Source organism: Acanthochromis polyacanthus, chromosome 15 (genome assembly GCF_021347895.1).
Source record: "Acanthochromis polyacanthus isolate Apoly-LR-REF ecotype Palm Island chromosome 15, KAUST_Apoly_ChrSc, whole genome shotgun sequence".
NCBI classification, from domain to species: Eukaryota; Metazoa; Chordata; class Actinopteri; family Pomacentridae; genus Acanthochromis; species Acanthochromis polyacanthus.
Window position 1 is genome coordinate 22,399,125 of NC_067127.1, and position 18,111 is coordinate 22,417,235.

General features: G+C 39.8%; 2 protein-coding genes across 3 annotated transcripts in view; both read left to right on the plus strand.

Moving 5' to 3' along the window:
- Nucleotides 1-527: 527 nt before the first annotated feature.
- Nucleotides 528-6,928, plus strand: LOC127537617 (uncharacterized). Of its 2 annotated transcripts, XR_007947343.1 has the most exons (5): nucleotides 528-602; nucleotides 698-2,221; nucleotides 2,370-2,652; nucleotides 4,819-6,591; nucleotides 6,671-6,928. XR_007947343.1 is itself a non-coding variant. In XM_051960347.1 (4 exons), exons 2-4 carry the CDS (start codon nucleotides 1,998-2,000, stop codon nucleotides 5,272-5,274), a joined length of 963 nt encoding a protein of 320 aa, XP_051816307.1. In that variant the 5' UTR covers nucleotides 528-602; nucleotides 698-1,997; the 3' UTR covers nucleotides 5,275-6,928. The 2 variants fall into 2 exon arrangements, 1 of the variants encoding a protein (XP_051816307.1); XM_051960347.1 differs by having other exon boundaries at nucleotides 4,819-6,928.
- A 2,921-nt stretch (nucleotides 6,929-9,849) lies between these two features.
- Nucleotides 9,850-18,111, plus strand: part of ide (insulin-degrading enzyme) — a 41,343-nt gene continuing 33,081 nt past the window's right edge. Inside the window, exons 1-5 of the mRNA XM_022217406.2 lie at nucleotides 9,850-9,975; nucleotides 11,980-12,164; nucleotides 14,224-14,431; nucleotides 15,927-16,096; nucleotides 17,475-17,597. Of these exons, the coding sequence (XP_022073098.1) occupies nucleotides 9,893-9,975; nucleotides 11,980-12,164; nucleotides 14,224-14,431; nucleotides 15,927-16,096; nucleotides 17,475-17,597 (769 nt within the window). The 5' untranslated portion in view covers nucleotides 9,850-9,892. The remainder of the gene's footprint in view (nucleotides 9,976-11,979; nucleotides 12,165-14,223; nucleotides 14,432-15,926; nucleotides 16,097-17,474; nucleotides 17,598-18,111) is intronic.

Sequence of the window (18,111 nt, forward strand, 5' to 3'; positions counted from 1 at the left end):
ATTTGTTGGCTTACACTTTGAAAAAGACTTTTTGATAATCCACCACAGATTTTCAGTGTGGGCTCATGTTCAGGGATTGAGCTGGCCTCTCTAAGACCTGGATACTGATTTTCTGCTGCCAAGTTGTACTGGTCCTGAATGTGTGCTGAAATATCCAGTTTTGACCTCAATGGAATAGTGCACAGACAGAAGGGAGCATGTGGGTTTAGAGAATGGCACAATACTTGGCGGAGTTCAGTGCGCCATCACAGTGAGATAACCAACACCAGCAGCACTCATGCATCCCCAAATCATGATACTGCTTCTCCAAGGTAAAGCTGGAAACTGGACTGAACAGGTGTAACGGAGTTAAAAGTTCATTTTTTAAAATTATTATTTTCATTTTATGTTTATTGCTGTTATTTTGAATATTTTTGAATTGTATCTCAGTGAGTTGTTTTATTTGTCATTATTTTATTGACTTTGTAAATATGAATTGCCTTTTTGCACCCTGCTCTGTTTGTGCCTCCTGGGCTTCTGTAGCTCCTGCCGTATGTCCCATAGATATGAAGAGACGACACCCAATACAGCTGCTGCTGCTGGGGGTGTGGATGCCAGACAAGGTAAGCCTAATGTAATTTCTATAGATTAAACAAATAACCGTATTATATATATTATAAGACTTTTTGAAATAATGTTTGTGTACTTTCATTGTAAGGTTGGCAGCTGTGTTGGATGAGGCACTGGTGGATATGGTTGTGACTGATACTCAGTCATTTAAAGTGGTGAAGGACAAAGGCTTCAGGGCCTTTGTACAGAAGCTGGACCAACCTACATCCTGCCGATTCGCCAAGCCTTACAAGCCATGATTGAGAAGCGGCATAATGGGCTAAAGAGAAGGCAAAGCAGGAACTGGAGAAAGCCAATCAGTTTAACTACAGACATGTGGACGTCGATGAACATCAATGCTTATCTTGGGGTCACGTGCCACTTTATAAATGACAGAATGGAGCTAGTGATTGTTTTACTTGGTGTGGGACATTTAACACAGTCCAACACAGCAGCAAATTTGAGGGATGCCATGGAGCGACAAATTAATCAGTGGGGCTTGAGAGAAAGTCCATTGTTCAGTCACAGACAATATGGCAAACATGATCTTTTGTGCCAAACCACTGGCTGTTAGAAATGTACCATGTCTGGCCCACAGTTTCAGTCTTATTGTGAAGAAGGCACTGGATCAAAAGCCCCCATTTGCAAACATTGAAACGAGAGGCCGAAAAATTGTTGCATTTTTTTCAGGACAAGCACAAAAGGCAAGGAAAAACTGGCAGAGATGCAAACACAGCTGCAGAAGCTAGTTCACAAACCGATTCAGGAAGTTTAGACCTGATGGAACTCCACATATTTAATGTTACAAAGACTGTATGAACAACAGGAACCAGTTGGTTCGGCAGTGGCATCCCTCACCACAGACATTCCTCCTCTTACATATGCAGACAGTGAGCGCGTTGACATTGTAGCACCTTTCCATCTGGCTTTCACAGAGATGTCAGCCGAAAAACGCGTTTCTGCCTCCAAAGTAATTCCACTAATCCGAATGGTAGAGAGCATAAACTGGCTGTAAAGGCATCAACCATTACAGTTTTTCACAATTGCTAAAACACTAAACCCCATTCTCTGAACCAAATTCTCAGTGGTCTAAACTCATTTTTCGAATGAAACACTCTTTTGGCGAAAACTTAAACACTGTTCAGGTCCTATGCTCAATTTGCAAAACTCATCTGCTCTTTTTTGCAAAATCTTAGACACATTCTCATTCACTAAACACATTTCACAACATTCTTGCAAAATTGTAATCACTGGCAGCAAAATGTGAACACAACTCCAACACAGCTGTCATCTTTTACACACAACAACTCAAAATTGAACACACATGTCTCTGATGATGTGATCAGACCAAGTGGGAAGGATAAAAGCCAGTTCAGAGTGCACAGGTGGCACATGTGCTTCCATGGACAATGGATGGAAACATACAGAGAGGCAGAGGAGTTTGTGTGAGAGGTGGTAGACGAGGAGGAAGGGAAAGACCTAGAACAGTAATCAAGGATGAAATTTGGGCAACTATTGTCCACCATGTCCTGGTTCATGGGATGACAATGAGAGAGGCAGGACAAAGAGTGCAACCCAATTTGAGCAGGTTCTCTGTTGCCGGCATCATCAGGACATTCAGAGAAGACAACAGGTAATTGTTTCTTCGACAGACATGTATTTACTGTATATGTTTTTGACATCAAGAATACTACTGCACTTTACTGTAAGTACTGTAATGCTCATTACAATACTGTTTTTACAGGCTGGATATGTTTGTAAGTGCATTTTCCTCTTTGTAGAATTGAAAGACAACCACATGAGGGAGGAAGGCCTTCTATGTTCTCCCAACAGCAAGAAAGACTCATTGTTGACATGGTCCTTCAACATAATGCCATCCGACTCTGGGATATCCAGCAGAGAGTGATTGAAGACCATATCAACTCTGATGGAATCAATAGCGTGTCTCTGTCAACTATTGATCGTGTCCTCCAACGAAACAGACTCAGCATGAAACAAGTGTACAGGGTACCCTTTGAGCGCAACTCTGCAAGCGTCAAAGATCTAAGATATCAGTATGTGCAGGTAAGTGTAACCTACACACACTTTCCGCACTGATGTTTTCAGTACAACTCTCTGCTCAGAGGCAGACTGTTACTGTAGGCTAGTAGTTGCAGTTGCTCCTTTTACAGTAAACTATGTTGTATGTAAATCTGGAGTGCATACTGTAAATACACTATTAAAGTAGTCTGTCTGTATTGAGTCATTCCATGTCAATTCAACAAATGCTTGTTGCACCACTTTCTCAGATCCTCCCAAAATTTTTTTGGGCTTTATTTGGGTAATTTTATGAACAAATGCAAAGTATTATGGTTATAAACATACAGTATAAGCAGTAATGATCTAATCTAATACCCATAGTCAGTCCAAACTTAATCCTCGCCTATGATTTTAGGGTTTTAAACTACTAAAAAAAGCAATTTATACTCCTTTTACATGGTCAGAATTTTTTCCCCTTCCAAAACTTTTACCCTTCTGGTGAGAAAAGTATAGAAATGAATGAAAATAAAAAAATACTGGACTGTGGAATTTCCCAAAATATCCTTATTATTTCATGGGCGACTTTATTTTGGGTTTTTCATGCCTCTATTTTAGGACTTATTCTTGTGAAAAGACATTGAAAGAATGAATTTTCTTCTTTACTAATGAAAGTTGCATAAGGTAAAAGTTTTAAAACATTAAAATAAAGCTTATTTATTGATTTATAGGCTGTTGAACTCAGGTGTAGACCCAAAATAGCCTAACTTTAGGCATTAAAAAGTGCATGTGGGATACATGGTACGCGGTTCAAATTTTTTTTGGAGGAACTAGTATGTGTGAAGTATGTGTGAACTTACTTTCATATTTGTTTCTTGTGCCAAAGATGAGCAACTGCTGAATCAATTTACTATACATTTTGATCCTCGTTTTTGTTTTTAGGAACCATTTACATGACCAACTAAAGATGAAAGATGAATCTGAAGCATCAGCATCGTAGTATAAGTTACAAAGGGCATATCTGAAGTTAATTATTATATAGACATTGTTTTTTCTTTCATACAGTAACTGAATAAGAAGAAATGGCATCACTCCCAGACTGCATTCTCAGGACAGCCTCGGTATCGTATTTGACTTATCAGCTGAATTTGAAGATTTGCAAGTGAAATTCATGCACCCAAAAGGTCCCAGCAAGAAGTTCACATGGCCTAGAAAGGATGACGTAGTGTGGGTGCCTACAGCCCACATCCTCTGTCCAATCACTGCTCCTTCAACACGCCGTGGTGGACAGTACCACATATCTGGTGCAGATGATGGCCTGATTTCAGAGAAATTCAAGCAGTTCAAAGGACAGAAATAGTGGTGTGATAAGTTGGGGACAAATTACATGTTTTACATGGGACCTAAGGCAATATAACTCATTTTAACTGCAATATATTAGTTAGAATTCCTAAAAAAACGCCTATAAAACATAGTGCATTTCTTGGTTAAATTGGCCATGAAGGATTCAAGAAACAATGTTGATACTTCAGATATCAATTATTCGGATGTTTATTGTTATACAGACAAAGTTTCATGTTTCTACTCCATGTCCCACATTGGTTTCTGTGCCAATATATGTATGGTGTTTTTCAGTCTGTTTCATAAATAGGCATCGTTTTGAGGTCTAAGGAGACTAGCTAGCTCTTGGATATTTTTAGGTTAGAGAGAACTTTTAAGGTACTTTGAGATTTTTATAACATATGAACCTTGTTACTTATTAAAATTTGTGAAAAAAATGCCTAAATTCTTGAAAAATGCCATTTTCGCCAAATTTTTAAATTGCCCTGTACCACAGAGAAATGGGTATATTCATTCCAAATTTTTTTTCCTGCTCTATTGTTAAGGTGTTTGAACCCTTCAGATCACTTGTAAGTCTATATCATCAGTCAGTTCCCAGTATTATCTTCCTAAATCAAGCCTTTCTACCTAACATATCAATTTCCGAGTGGAAAAATAGGGATTTAAATATTTTATAACTTAGCAAATAGCAATCATATGATGTTAAAACTTTGCAAGTAATCTATTCTTATGTTGGGATAGTTAAAAAAAAAGTTTGGAGATGATCAGAGGAGGTCATGCAACAAAATTTCCTCAGATTTGTTGAAATGAGATGGAATGACTCTATTACTTACTGTACTAAACTACTTTTTTTTTTTAAATCTATTTTTATAGAGAGTGATTGAACTGGATTCCATGGAAAGGCCCCATGAATACATTTTCATAGATGAAACAGGGTTCAATCTGGAAAAAAGGAGGCAGAGAGGCAGGAACATAACTGGTCAACATGCCATTGTGGAAGTCCCTGGCCAGCGTGGTGGCAATGTTACCCTTTGTGCAGCCATAAGTAACTGGGGGGTTCTCCACCATCATGCAAACCTGGAGCCATACAACACTGAACATCTCCTGGCATTTCTAGGTGGTCTACAGAATGTTATGACTGAACATGAGCAGCAGAATCAGCAAGAAGTGCATCCTATATATGTCATAGTTTGGGACAATGTGAGGTTTCACCATGCTGTCCTGATTTGTGAGTGGTTCACTAACAACCAGTGCTTCATCAAGGTTTTCCTTCCACCCTACAGCCCCTTCCTGAATCCAATAGAGGAGTTTTTCTCTGCATGGTGGTAGAAGGTCTATGACCAACAGCCCTACACCAGGGAAAATTTATTGGAGGCAATGGAATAGGCCTGTGATGAGAACTGCAGATTCTTGTCAAGGCTGGGTTCAGCACATCAGAGGGTTCATCCCCTGTTGTCTGGCAAGGGAAAATATTGCCTGCGATGTAGATGAAGTCGTCTGGCCAGATCCCGCACAAAGACAAGATGTTGGAGACTGAATCTCCATGACTGTGACTATGCAGTAGTGTGCTTTTATTTTTTGTTATGAAAGTGAATTTAGATATCACTTTGACTTCGTTTTTTTTTTTTTTTTTGCTAAATGCTTTTACAGTAAAACATTTTCTGTTCACTACATGGACTGCGTGCTGTGTCTTAAGTTATTTCATGTAGTATCTAATGAATGATCTGAGGTGAACATGGTTTTTACTTGCTGTGTGTAAGATCTGAACGCATAGTTTGGTTTTGAACACAGGAGAACTGGTTTTGAGGTGATGGTTTGATTTTGACAGCAAAGTCTTAGGTTTTGTGAATGTAGTTTGAATTTTTGGATTTGTGTTTAAGGTTTTGAGAAAATGGGTAGAGGTTTCAAGAAATGTGTTTTAGCAATTGTGAAAAACTGTAAGAAGCAAACAGCACTGCATCTGATAACACAACTGCAGCATGAGCTGCACAAGCGATGCACAGTGGAAAATGTCAGAGTTCTGGCCTCAACCACCATCTTGGATCCCAGGTTTAAAACATTAGCCTTTAGAAATGAAAAGCCATGCACAAGAGACCATGAGACAACTGACTGCAGAGTGCGCTGGAGGCATGAGTGCTGAGAGTGGAATGCCATCAACCTCACAGGTAGAGAACCATTTATCCCTTTTTTTTTGTCACAGGGAGTGGTGAACCCAAGCAGAGACCACACAGACCACGGCAGGATCAGGTTAACTAATCAATGGCTTTATTAAAACAAAAGTTAAGAGATACAAGGAACTAAAGAGGATGGCAAGTCCAAGGGCAGAATTACTGATAACTAAAGCCAGGAATGTCCTGCGACAGACTGGCGACCTGTCCAGGGTGTCCCCTGCCTTCACCTGAGTCAGCTGGGATAGGCTCCAGCACCCCCACGACCCTAATGAGGATAAAGCGGTGTATAGAGGATGGATGGATGGATAAAGCCAGGAATAAACCAAGAGGGTTAAACTAAGACAATTTTATTGTGTTTTCCATACCTCTCTAGTAACATGTATTAAATGTTATTAACTCCATCAGTCAGCTGCCAACATAAAACTTGGGCCTTCAGCAGAAGACAACTCGTGGGATCTTTTGGACAGCAGAGTTGGTTTGTATTATGGCCTGTTATTACTATATGCATCAATTTCTTATAAAAGATGGCTAATTTCCCCATTCTTTTTGTTTAGGAAGAACAACAATCTGAAAGTGCTACTGCAGATGCTACAGTAGAAGTGCAGAGGTATCTATCTGAGCCCTACCTTTCCAGAGGAGAAGACCTGCTCACTTACTGGGCATCCCGTGTATCCAAACCTCTTCAAGAGGGCCAAAAAATATCTCCACATGCCAGCAACTTCTGTGCCATGTGAGAGGCAATCAGCCACAAAAGAAACAGAATGAAACCATGCACTGTCTAAATGCTTTTCTTATCAAATAAAAACCTCTAAACACTCCAAGCAAACAGTCCTGAGGTTTTTCAGTTTTTTCCACTTAGATGCTGTTCTGACACAGAGCCAGCAGATGTCACTCTTCTGGCTGTCAAATACTTGGAAGCAGTGTTTCATTCTTGAAGCAGTTGTGTCAAAGTGGTTCACTGCTTCATGAAGCTTCCATCTCACTTTCACTGAAGAAGTCACCACTACCTAGACACGTGTGTAAATACACAGAGAGAACTGATGGTTTTTGCTGCTACGTGTGATGCTGCAGGTGTTTATTAAAGTCAGAGGAAATAGTCTGATAACCAGCAGCTGTGGGCAGAAAACAGGATTGAATGAGGTGTAAGAATGTTTCTGTAAAATCCCAGAATTACATTCAGTGCAAACTGAGCATTATTGTTTCAGACATGAATCTAACACGTGTCAGATTTGAGGCACATTAGTATCTGGACTTTGACAGACATTAAGTCAATGTGTTATGTAATAGGTACCTGTTGGGGGCGCTGCGACACCTGGACACAACCCGGGCCTGATCCTCTTGGGATCTACTCTGCCTGGGTGTCCTGGGTGACGGAGTGTGATGTTGAAAGAGCCGAAACAGTCCAGGAAGCATCACTGATGATGTGTTCAGGGGCATCAACTGTGTGCTGTATCTACTTCAGATGTGCCGCTTTGGATAAAAGCGTCTGCTAAATGAAACTGTTTAATTGTCGTAAACAGCATACGACACACGGGAGAACCCAAACAGGCAACAATGCATAACAGTTGGTTATGTTGCACAGCTCAGGATGTGAGCATCTCTAATGACTGACCACATATACATTGAGGATTTCAAATCTGCAGTTTTCATTCTGAAACAATCTACAGGACCGAAGCACTTAAACTGCTCCTCCTATTGTAACAAAAACTAACTTTTCTGCCTGGAACACATCCAGGGACTGAATGCGTCCTGTCATCTAGGACAAGGATGCAGCATGAGCAGAGATCAATCAGAATAGAACAGAATAGCCACTTTATTGTCAACCACAACAGACACAGTTGGTGCACATTATGACTGAATTTTAGATACAGTCTGTTAATGTTAGTGTATTTACTCCAAGTAACCAGCAGTATGTTCAAATGCTGTGCAGTTTTAAGATGGATTCCAGGTGTTTGTGAGAAACCAGTGGTTTGAAAGCACATTTTAAAAACTAATTTAGTTTGAGAACCATAACACATGCTCTCCAAAAAATAAGTGTAAAAGGAACACTTTTAAACAAACAGATACAGTTCTATTGTGTTCTTTTGTTTTTTATTTGAGGATCTCTCTTTTTGCAGTATGATCAGATCAAGCATGTGGTGCCAGTGTGGAGGAAAAAAAGTCTTCCTGTTGTTGGGAACCCTATAACCCCAGAATCTGTGTGGAACAGAGACTGAATATCAGGGCCAGAGTGGGATTCATGTTCAGCCCTGGAGTTTCAGGCCCATTTTAAAACACGACCTATTAATACGAACATTATAATTATAACCTTACATGTTAAGTCTACAATAGCACATGGTTCTGTAAAGCCCTGTAATAGTGCAGTGGTTAGCACTTTCACCTTGCAGCAAGAACATCCCTGGTTCAAATCCTGGGGTGGGCCTGGGATCTTTCTGCATGGAGTTTGCATGTTCTCCCTGTACATGTGTGGGTTTTCTCTGGGCACTCTGGCTTCCTCCCACAGTTCAAAAATTTGCTGAGGTTAGTTGATTATTCTAAAATTGTCCGTGAGTGTGATTGTTTGTCTGTCTATGTAGCCCTGCGACAGATTGGCGACCTGTCCAGGGTGTCCCCTGCCTTTGCCCGAGTCAGCTGGGATAGACTCCTGCAACCCCAGTGAGGATAAAGCAGTGTATAGAGGATGGATGGACATTCTGACTTAACCAATTAAGATATTTTCAATGGCAAAATTTGCAGGCTTATTTCATATTACTTTCATTCTATTCGCGTTCATTTGTGGGCTTCCTGTATTTACTATCTTAGTTTTGATGATTCAAAAATAAAACTGGTCACTGCTATTTTTGGGCATAGAAAGTGGTTATATTGGAACTAATACTTCCTTGTTCACACATTCTGTTCCAACAGCTCACCTATTCCTTCCACACTGACAGCAGTAATCCCCTCATCACGACTGGCTCCTTGGCTCTGCATCTGACACTAAATCACATTTTAAAAATGCTCATACTTCTCAGCACAAATCTCCTCTTTTTTTTACAAAGATTCTGATCAGTTCAGGTCAGTCTCATTAATGTAGTGCTGAATCATCGAGCATCTCAGGGCACTTGAGACCCTTTTGTGGTTAGTCTAGTCATTGTCGAGATATTTACAATTCCTTTGCAGATATTGAATTCCACTTTAGGCCCTTTTGATTTTTACACAGGAAACGAATTTGAGATGACATTTCGAATACAGTATTCTTCCTAACTTCTCTGCCAGGTTGACATGTCCGACTGTCTGTTTGACGGCAAGAATCCGCAAAAATCAAGCCAAATATCGCGAATCTCCGTGGTGAGGTGGCAGAAGGAGAACGCATTTCCAAACCACTTTCGTCAAAACTGCAAGACAGTATTTTAGCCTTGGTGCAAGATGAGCTCTCTGTGTCACTTCTCGCCGTTTAACTTTCTCTATAGCAAAACTCTTAGGACAAAAACCTTCAAACTTCTGACACGCTAAACGTAAAAGGAAATCCACACGTAGGCTATTTAATCAATGTCAGAATCAATGACACAACGCGATTTTTACAGCTAGGCTAGACAGTTTGCCGCTTTCCAGTTAGTTCAACTATACATATGTTGCTAATTAATTAATATTGTTGCAATTTGTTTCGTCAGTGACACAATTCACTGCATGGTTGGCAACCTACCACGGCGAATTACGCTGTGGTCTGTGTTCGATTGATTGCGTCTATTCAAAGATGGCGTTCTAAAAGCCAAGGTTTGTTTTCCACCGTGCAAAGTATGTTTAAGTGCATTAACCGAACGGCCCAGTTTATGAGACATCTTCAGTCAGCAGACAGCAGTTTCGATCGTAACCAATTTAGGTAAGGCTGTCAGACAAATGTTGTAACTTTTACTTTCAAGTATTTAAGTCATTTTCACACCAAACGGCGTGCTAGCTAGCTACTAAAGTAAAGTTAGCAGTTCTCGCCGTTAATGCCGGTTTGTTGACCCAGCTAACCTCCCTAGCTAAATTGCTAGCTCTGTTGCTACTAGATGGTAGCTAAAATGGTTTGTGTCCGGCACACCTGTGTAACTTTGTCAATTATAATACACTTTTCAACCACGGGGAATTAAAGATTGCCACAAAACTAGACAAGACAACGTGGTTGTCACTTGAATATGTGCTAACTTTTCCGAAACGTTTGTTGCTGATTAAACAAGCTAACGCGAGGCTCCCTTATGTGAGTGGGATTATTTTATGTCCTCTGGCGAATTACCAAAGCTTTTCTCTGCTGTGTGAGGTAGTCGTGTTCATGTTTTCTGGCGTCCACGTAACGGTATACTGTGACTTTTAGACAGCTTTACAGTTTTTAATGCCACGATTTACTACCTGAATTGACTGTAAAACCCTACTTTGTTACGTAAAAGTTGTACCAACACTGAAGCGGCTTTACACACTGACTATCCAAAGAGATTAATTGGTTCTGTTTTAAAGCGGTTCTTCAGAACTGCGTCATGTTTGTAGAGCCAACTACAGAATTTAATGTCGTATTCATTCAAAGATGTGCTACATCAGCCTTGTGTTCGACAAAAGCAGTCGCTCTCGTATCACTGTAAGGGATATACTGTGGAAACTGATCAAATGAGTAAATTGTGGCATCTCCTGAATTTGGATTTGAACGTTGCATGATTTTGTAAAACATTCTGTTGCGATAATTTGGTTTTCTGCGAAATGAATAGGCACATGAATGTTTCCCAGATGACTTGAATACCTCTATTTGAAAAGAATTAAGCATTTCAGAATGATTGGGGCTTTTTGCAGGGGAGTGCATTAAGAGTAATATAAATAAAAGCTGGTAAATCCAGTTGAAAACTTTTTCATACAGTTTAATACTGACAAAGGGATTCAAAGTAGTTGATAGATAGATGGATACTTTATTAAGCAAGAGGGATATTTAAGTGTTCAGCAGCTTACATACAACATAAAATAACAAAAAAGGCAGGTTAGTAACATCAACAGTAGAGGTTAGTATATTAAACTATTCTAATCTTTACATCAATAGGATGCTAAGTGAAATTAAAATTCAGTATATACATATTTCAACGCACGAAAGGATAAAAATTAAAGTGAATTAAGTTATTTAAAAGTGGCTTTGACAGGTAGTAGGAAGAAAAGTTGTACTGAACTACCTAAGGTGCATGGACATTCTATAATAATCATGTAGTTCTGGATCTCACTCGGATCTGGCTTTGCACTTGCTATACAGAGCTTTGTGGTGATTTAAATGGTCAAACAAATTAGTTGTGTTGCTCATGTGATGGCATGAAGCCTTTTCCAATGGAGGACTTGTTATTGATCAACAGCTTTTCTGTAGCTGAAATGTTTTCATATAACTGATGTTTAATTTCCTTTTGCAATCGAGTCTTCCTTTTCAGTGTTTCTCTCCTGTTTTTCACTCGTTTTGCTCTGCACACCTGGAAGCTGCATGCCAACAATTTGTTCTGTTCTCTGTAAACCCTAGAGATGGTTGTGCGTGAAAGTCCCAGTAGATCAATAGTATCTGAAAAACTCAGACCAGCCTGTCTGGCACCAGCAACCATGCCACATTAAAGGTCACTTAAATCCCCTTTCTTCCCCATTCTGATGGTCAGTTTGAACTTCAGCAAGTTGTCCTGACCTGCTGTACACGCTTAAATGTACTGAGTTGCAGTCTTGCTCATGTGATCATTTTGCCCTCATGAAAATCTTAATGGTTACTGGAGTCATCCTCAATGCTAAAATTTCACTCAACCATAATGTCAAGTTCAGCTAGAATATGAATATGGCTGGACAGACTCAAAACCTGACTGAACCTTGTGTTTATTTTTGATTTCCTCCACTTTAGGCTGGTGTCGTCCTTCCCACTCAGAATGACCGACTCGGCTGTGAACAGGGTGGTTAGTGACATAATTCGCTCACCCGAGGACAAACGGGTTTACAGGGGCCTGGAGTTTACCAATGGCCTGAAGGCGATGCTCATCAGTGACCCAACAACAGATAAGTCCTCTGCTGCTTTGGATGTCCACATAGGTAAATGACTTCCATTACCGTTGTGTTGCCACTTGGCCATACTTTTTATGTTGTCTTCTCCTTACAGGTATCCTTTCGACACAGTTGGGAAATCAAATGGAAAATTACATATATCACCACCAGTCAAAAGTTTTGACACACCTTCTCATTTAATGTTTTTTCTTTATTTTCATGACTGTTTACATCGTAGACTGTCACTGAAGGCATCACAACTATGAATGAACACATATGGAAATATGTAGTGAACAAAAAAGTGTGAAGCAAGTCAAAACATGTTTTATATTTTAGATTCTTCAAAAGAGCCACCCTTTGCTTTGATTACTGCTTTGCACACTCTTGGGATTCTCTCCCTGAGCTTCATGAAGTAGTCTCCTGAAATGGTTTCCCAATAGTCTTGAAGGAGTTCCCAGAGATGCTGAGCACTTGTTGGCCTTTTTACCTTCACTCTGTGGTCCAGCTCATCCCAAACCATCTGGATTGGGTTTAGGTCAGGTGACTGTGGAAGCCAGGTCATCTGACACAGCACTCCATCACTCTCATTCTTGGTCAAATAGCCCTTGGCTTGCTTGTGTTGTAGCTACTCTCAGATGTACGTCGCTTTGCATAAAAGCGTCTGCTAAATGAAATTGTAGAATTGTAAACAGACCAAACATGAAAACATATTTATGCTATTTCTGTATCATCAACTAAATACATGTCTGATTTCCATGGCTTTGAGTTTTAGTTAAATACCCCTGTACTCTACTATTTATTATGTATAATGCACCGCAGATGTCCACCCGTGTTCTGCCAGGACGGTTATTTCCGCTGCACAGCGAACTCACTTCACTTTTGATGCTGTAACGTGCATGCCTAATTCTGTGTCAATTACTCGATTAATCGCCAGAATAATCGCTAGAATACTTGCTAGAATGCTTGATTACTATAATAATCAGTAGCTGCAGCCCTTTTATGTATGTATGTATTTATTTATAAAATATATACATATAATAACACACTCCAATCAGGCATAACATTATGACCACCTGCCTAATGTTGTGTTGGACCCCTTTATGCTGCTAAAACTCCTCTGAGCCAGTGGGGTATGGAGACAGGACCTGTGGGGATGTCCTGTGGCACCGGGATGGTTGCAGTGAATTCTGTGTGTTGCAGGGTGGGACCTCAGGCTTATCCTGGCACATCCCACAGATACTCAATAACATTTGGATCTGGGGAGTGTGGAACCCAAGTGAGCAGCTTAGCTCTGTCATGCTCCCTGGGCCACTCCTGAGCAGTTTTTGCATTATGTTGAGGTTAATTTGTTTATTTATGCCATGTAAGTCTCGAATGATCCAGTAGAACACATGCAAAATGTGCTTTGCAGATTGACATAACTACATGCATAGAGTAACCACAGTATTGGCTACATACCTATCTTAAGTTTAGGATAAGCATTTCTGATATCTAATCAGTATTCCTTTTGCCATGAATTTACCTCTCAACATATTATTGCCATCCACCTACTGGTTTCCTGATTCACGCATAAAGCTGTTGCCCAACAGAAACTATGAAAATGTTATGACTTGCAGCTGTAAGTCCTCTCTGACAAAGCAACAGTAGGCTGCATTAAGTATGGGAGGAGGAGATGATGAAACACTGGATACTTAACATTGCTAACTTATCTGTGAACAATAAACTTTTATGTTAGTTTCTGTCCGTCTCATTAAAAGACAGAATTGCATAGGTTAAAAGTGAACTCAAATTGATACATGTCACAGTTACATGTTTGATATTGTAATATGTCATGATCGGGTCTTTCAGAGTAGAAGCTTCACCATCATATTATTAAACATTTGAGTCACATTATTATGATACAGTTTCTATGTGTTAGTTCATTCATTAATCTATGTGGTGTGGTGCCCTTTCACATCAGGGAATTTATCCACTCCTTGACTCCCTGCTTTCTTTACCAATCACCTTTCAAGCTTTTGCGAAGTCAAGATTTTGTTTGTGACTCTAATGTGCGTAGACATACAAGTTGATTGACCAAGTTTTTGTCACTTTTCTCCAAAATGTGCAGGTTCACTATCCGACCCTGCAAACATCTCAGGCCTGGCCCACTTTTGTGAGCACATGCTGTTCCTGGGAACACAGAAGTACCCTAAGGAGAACGAATACAGTCAATTCCTCAGTGAACACGCAGGCAGCTCCAATGCCTTCACCAGCGGAGAGCATACCAACTATTACTTCGACGTGTCCCATGAGCACTTGCAAGGAGCACTAGATAGGTACTTTTATGTTCCTGGTTAATGATGCATTTTATCCAGAGTGCTTGTTTGTGTTCATTTGTGACCTTTAGCACTATCATCTTTCACTATCACTTTGTCATAATCAACAAACTTGTCCAGACAACTGGAAGTGTTTCAACAAGTTATTTAGTTACTTTTAAGTGTTATTCTGTATTCCAAATATGCATACATGAATTAGTCTTTTTTTTAAGCTACATAGTCAAGTTAGGTTTACTTGTCAAGTAAAGACATGTTAGTTTAAGTGGCTGTTTGTTAGTAAGTGTACAGCGTTCCCCTTGGGAGTCCAGGTGTTAATCTAAGAGAGCTGCCAGGTCGTTGTCTGCCTGTCTTTGGTTACCAGACCCGGCCTCATTGTACTCTTTGGTGACCATCAGCGTAGTTCTTACCCCCCTTCAGGCTTGAGGGGTGAGACTGATGGCTTCAGCCTTGCAAGGGGCTCTGCTCACGTGTCAGCTGTGATGGCTGGAAAGGACACTCGGGCAGTCAGAATTTAGCCTATAGGGATAAGCTTACCTAATTAGAAATGAATGATGGTGTAGCAAGCACCTGTTTCTGTGGCATAGGCTAGTTGTTCCCTTGTGCCTGTGAATTGTGAAGGCCATCTGGACTTTAGTGGTAGGAAAGGACAGTGCAGAGGCAGCTGAATTATTGATGATGTTGCTTGTTTGAAACCATTGCGTCTGAAAGGATCATATGCATCATTAGCTAGCCTAATTTCACTTTCATACACATGCTAATACTTTTCAAACCAAATTTATATTACAGTTTAATGTCTGGGTGGTTTATTTTTATAGTTCCCTTTTTTGACTGTTCAAATATTACACAGTTTAATAATAATAATGGCACATTTTTATCTAAGCACGGTGATGCTGTCAGTCTCTTGTTGTCAAACAGAGGAGCTTATGTTTATTTTCCCCACATCCTCAAATTTGTGTGAGCAGTTAGACAAACATTAGAATGCCTTGAACTTCTCATTTTAGAGACTTTGTGAGTTTGGTAGCATGCATTTTAGTAATACAACCCCTCATTCTTTAAACCAGTACAAGTAATCATTGTGCAATGGCTTTCCTGTAGCTCTTTATTGGTTTATAAATAACCGGTCACTGTGACAAAGCATCATTTTTAGTCCACTCCAGCAGTTATGGTAAATATTGTCTGCTACGTACATCTCTAAGTCTACAGTCTCAGCTTTTTTTCTTCATCCTTAGCATTTCCTCATTTGCATGGCAGTTGCTCTTCCCTATAACTCATGCAAATGAATTTCCACCATTTTTTTGAATGTCCCTTTGTGCCTATACATGTTCCCATTGTACACATTAACAATCTTTATGTAATATGAAACAGCACTGACCAATTAACACATTTGTGAATGTTCAAAGTCACAAAGCCTTAGATGTGTCCTACTTCTATATGGCGATTCTACCAGTTAAATGGTACTTTGCAATGTTAATTTGTTGCGTTGCAATCTCTTTAGATTTGCCCAGTTCTTCCTGTGCCCACTGTTTGATGAGAGCTGCAAAGACCGGGAGGTGAATGCTGTGGACTCTGAGCACGAGAAGAACTTGATGAATGATGCCTGGAGGCTGTTTCAGTTGGAGAAGGCCACTGGCAACCCAAACCACCCCTTCAGTAAATTTGGAACAGGTAGAAACCCTCAAGAGTTATTTCCAGGTTGTAATGTCTGCCATATTTGCATGTCCATCTGTGTCCGTTTAGCTGTTTTTATGGAGACAGACAGTGAAAGCAATTGCAACGTAATAGTATTAATGAAAACTATATAGGGTGGAGATTACTTGAATTGCAGTTTAGATCAGCCTACTAGCTTAATCCAGAATCTAGTCATGTATGTTAATGTGAACTTTCCCCACTGTGGGATCAATAAATAAAGTTTCTTATCTACAGCTGTCAATAAATTACAATGTAATGTTTGATTAAGTGGAGTTCAAATTAGTAGCACTTCTCTATTTTGGTGCAAAACTCTTTGCTCTGTTTTGGTTAGCCAGCTAAATAATGAAGTCATATTGAACACTGTAATGAGGGAAATCGCATAACAAGAAGAGAGTTTAGTCAGTATTAGAGAGAATTCCCAGATCAGAGTGGCATGGACTTGGAGCAGCTCTGAGCTCAAAATAACCACCTGATGGCAGTCTTGAATTATATAATCTGTTTTCCAGTTAAGAATAGAACAGGATCAGACAGGCCTGAAAGCTGTGCACTCTCAGCAGACCAACATAATCTGTGTCAGGCTCGTGCTTTGTGTGTGTCTAGCTCAAAAACTTCAAGTGCCTCAGAAGATGTGGACTTCAGTTTATTTATTGATGGCAAGCAGATTGTTCATTTACTTGACATGTTGTTGCCAGAAAAACATTGTATAGTATGGCCAAGAAAGAGATGTTCTTTATTGAATTCCATGTAGTTTTATGTTCAGTAAATACCTTGAAATGGTACAAAGGTAAGTGGTTAACTGCCAGAGGTTTTATAAAAAAAAAAAAGGTAAGCCTGTCCATAACTGAAAAATAAAATGCATTTTAGAATTATACAAAAGGCCTTTTTCAGGGAACAAGAAGTTGGTTAACAGCTTAAAGCTGTTCTGCAGCAATGGAGATTAATCAAGCCTTGATAGTTGGTGCTACCAAATCCTGCAGGTGTCCCAACTTTTCTTGATTACTTCCAACCCCCTCTGTTTGGATAAGTGTTGGAACACACCGTGGCACCAAACCCTCCAGGGCATTATTTAAACAGTATTGTACTGCAGACAGTAGTATGTTGCTATGAAAATGGCATGGAAAAGGCATTTAACAATAGAAGAGAGACAGACCATCATAATGCTCAGAAATGTAGATCTTTCCTACAGAGAACGTCAAGGTGTCAGTGAGTTCAGTTTTCTTCACAGTCAAAAGGCACTCAGAAACTGGGGGAAACGGGAAGAGGTTTGGAAGACTCAAAACCACAACAGAATCAGAAGACAAGTTGTGCTGGAAAAGTTGTGGTAATTTTAACACGTTTATTCTTTTTTAAATAGGTAACAAATTGACACTTGAGACCAGACCATCTAAAGACGGGATTGACATCCGTCAGGAGCTCCTGAAATTTCACTCTACATATTACTCCTCTAACCTCATGGGACTGTGTGTGTTAGGAAGAGGTAAGACTTTGTCTCCAACATAATGTAATCTTTTAATGTTGCGAAATCCTCACTCTGCCTTAACAGAAGTTAAGCAACAATCAAGCCCTTTCACCATCCCTTACACAAGAGAGAAACAAACTATGCAAGTCATGTATGACTTGGTGTGTGTGGCCTGAACCAGTGTTTTAAGTTGATTTGTAGTTATGCATCTCATTCCTAAATCCATTGCGATACCAGTATGCACATAGACTGCATGTTCTTATACTGTGTTTATACATACAGTGGATATCTTTGTGAACCACTTTGATGCAAAATGTACTTTGCTTTTTAATGTGCTATATCAGTGAAATAAGCTCAAAGCTGTACATTGATGTTATTTCCAAAATCCTATGGGATTGTCAAGCTTCCATCTAATGCCAGTTGTGGCATTTCTTAAAGTTTAATTCATATAAAGCATGTCAGATGCATTGTCTTTCTAATTCTGAGCTCTACACTGCTTTCAGCTTAGTATTCCTCTGTAACTGTGAAACTC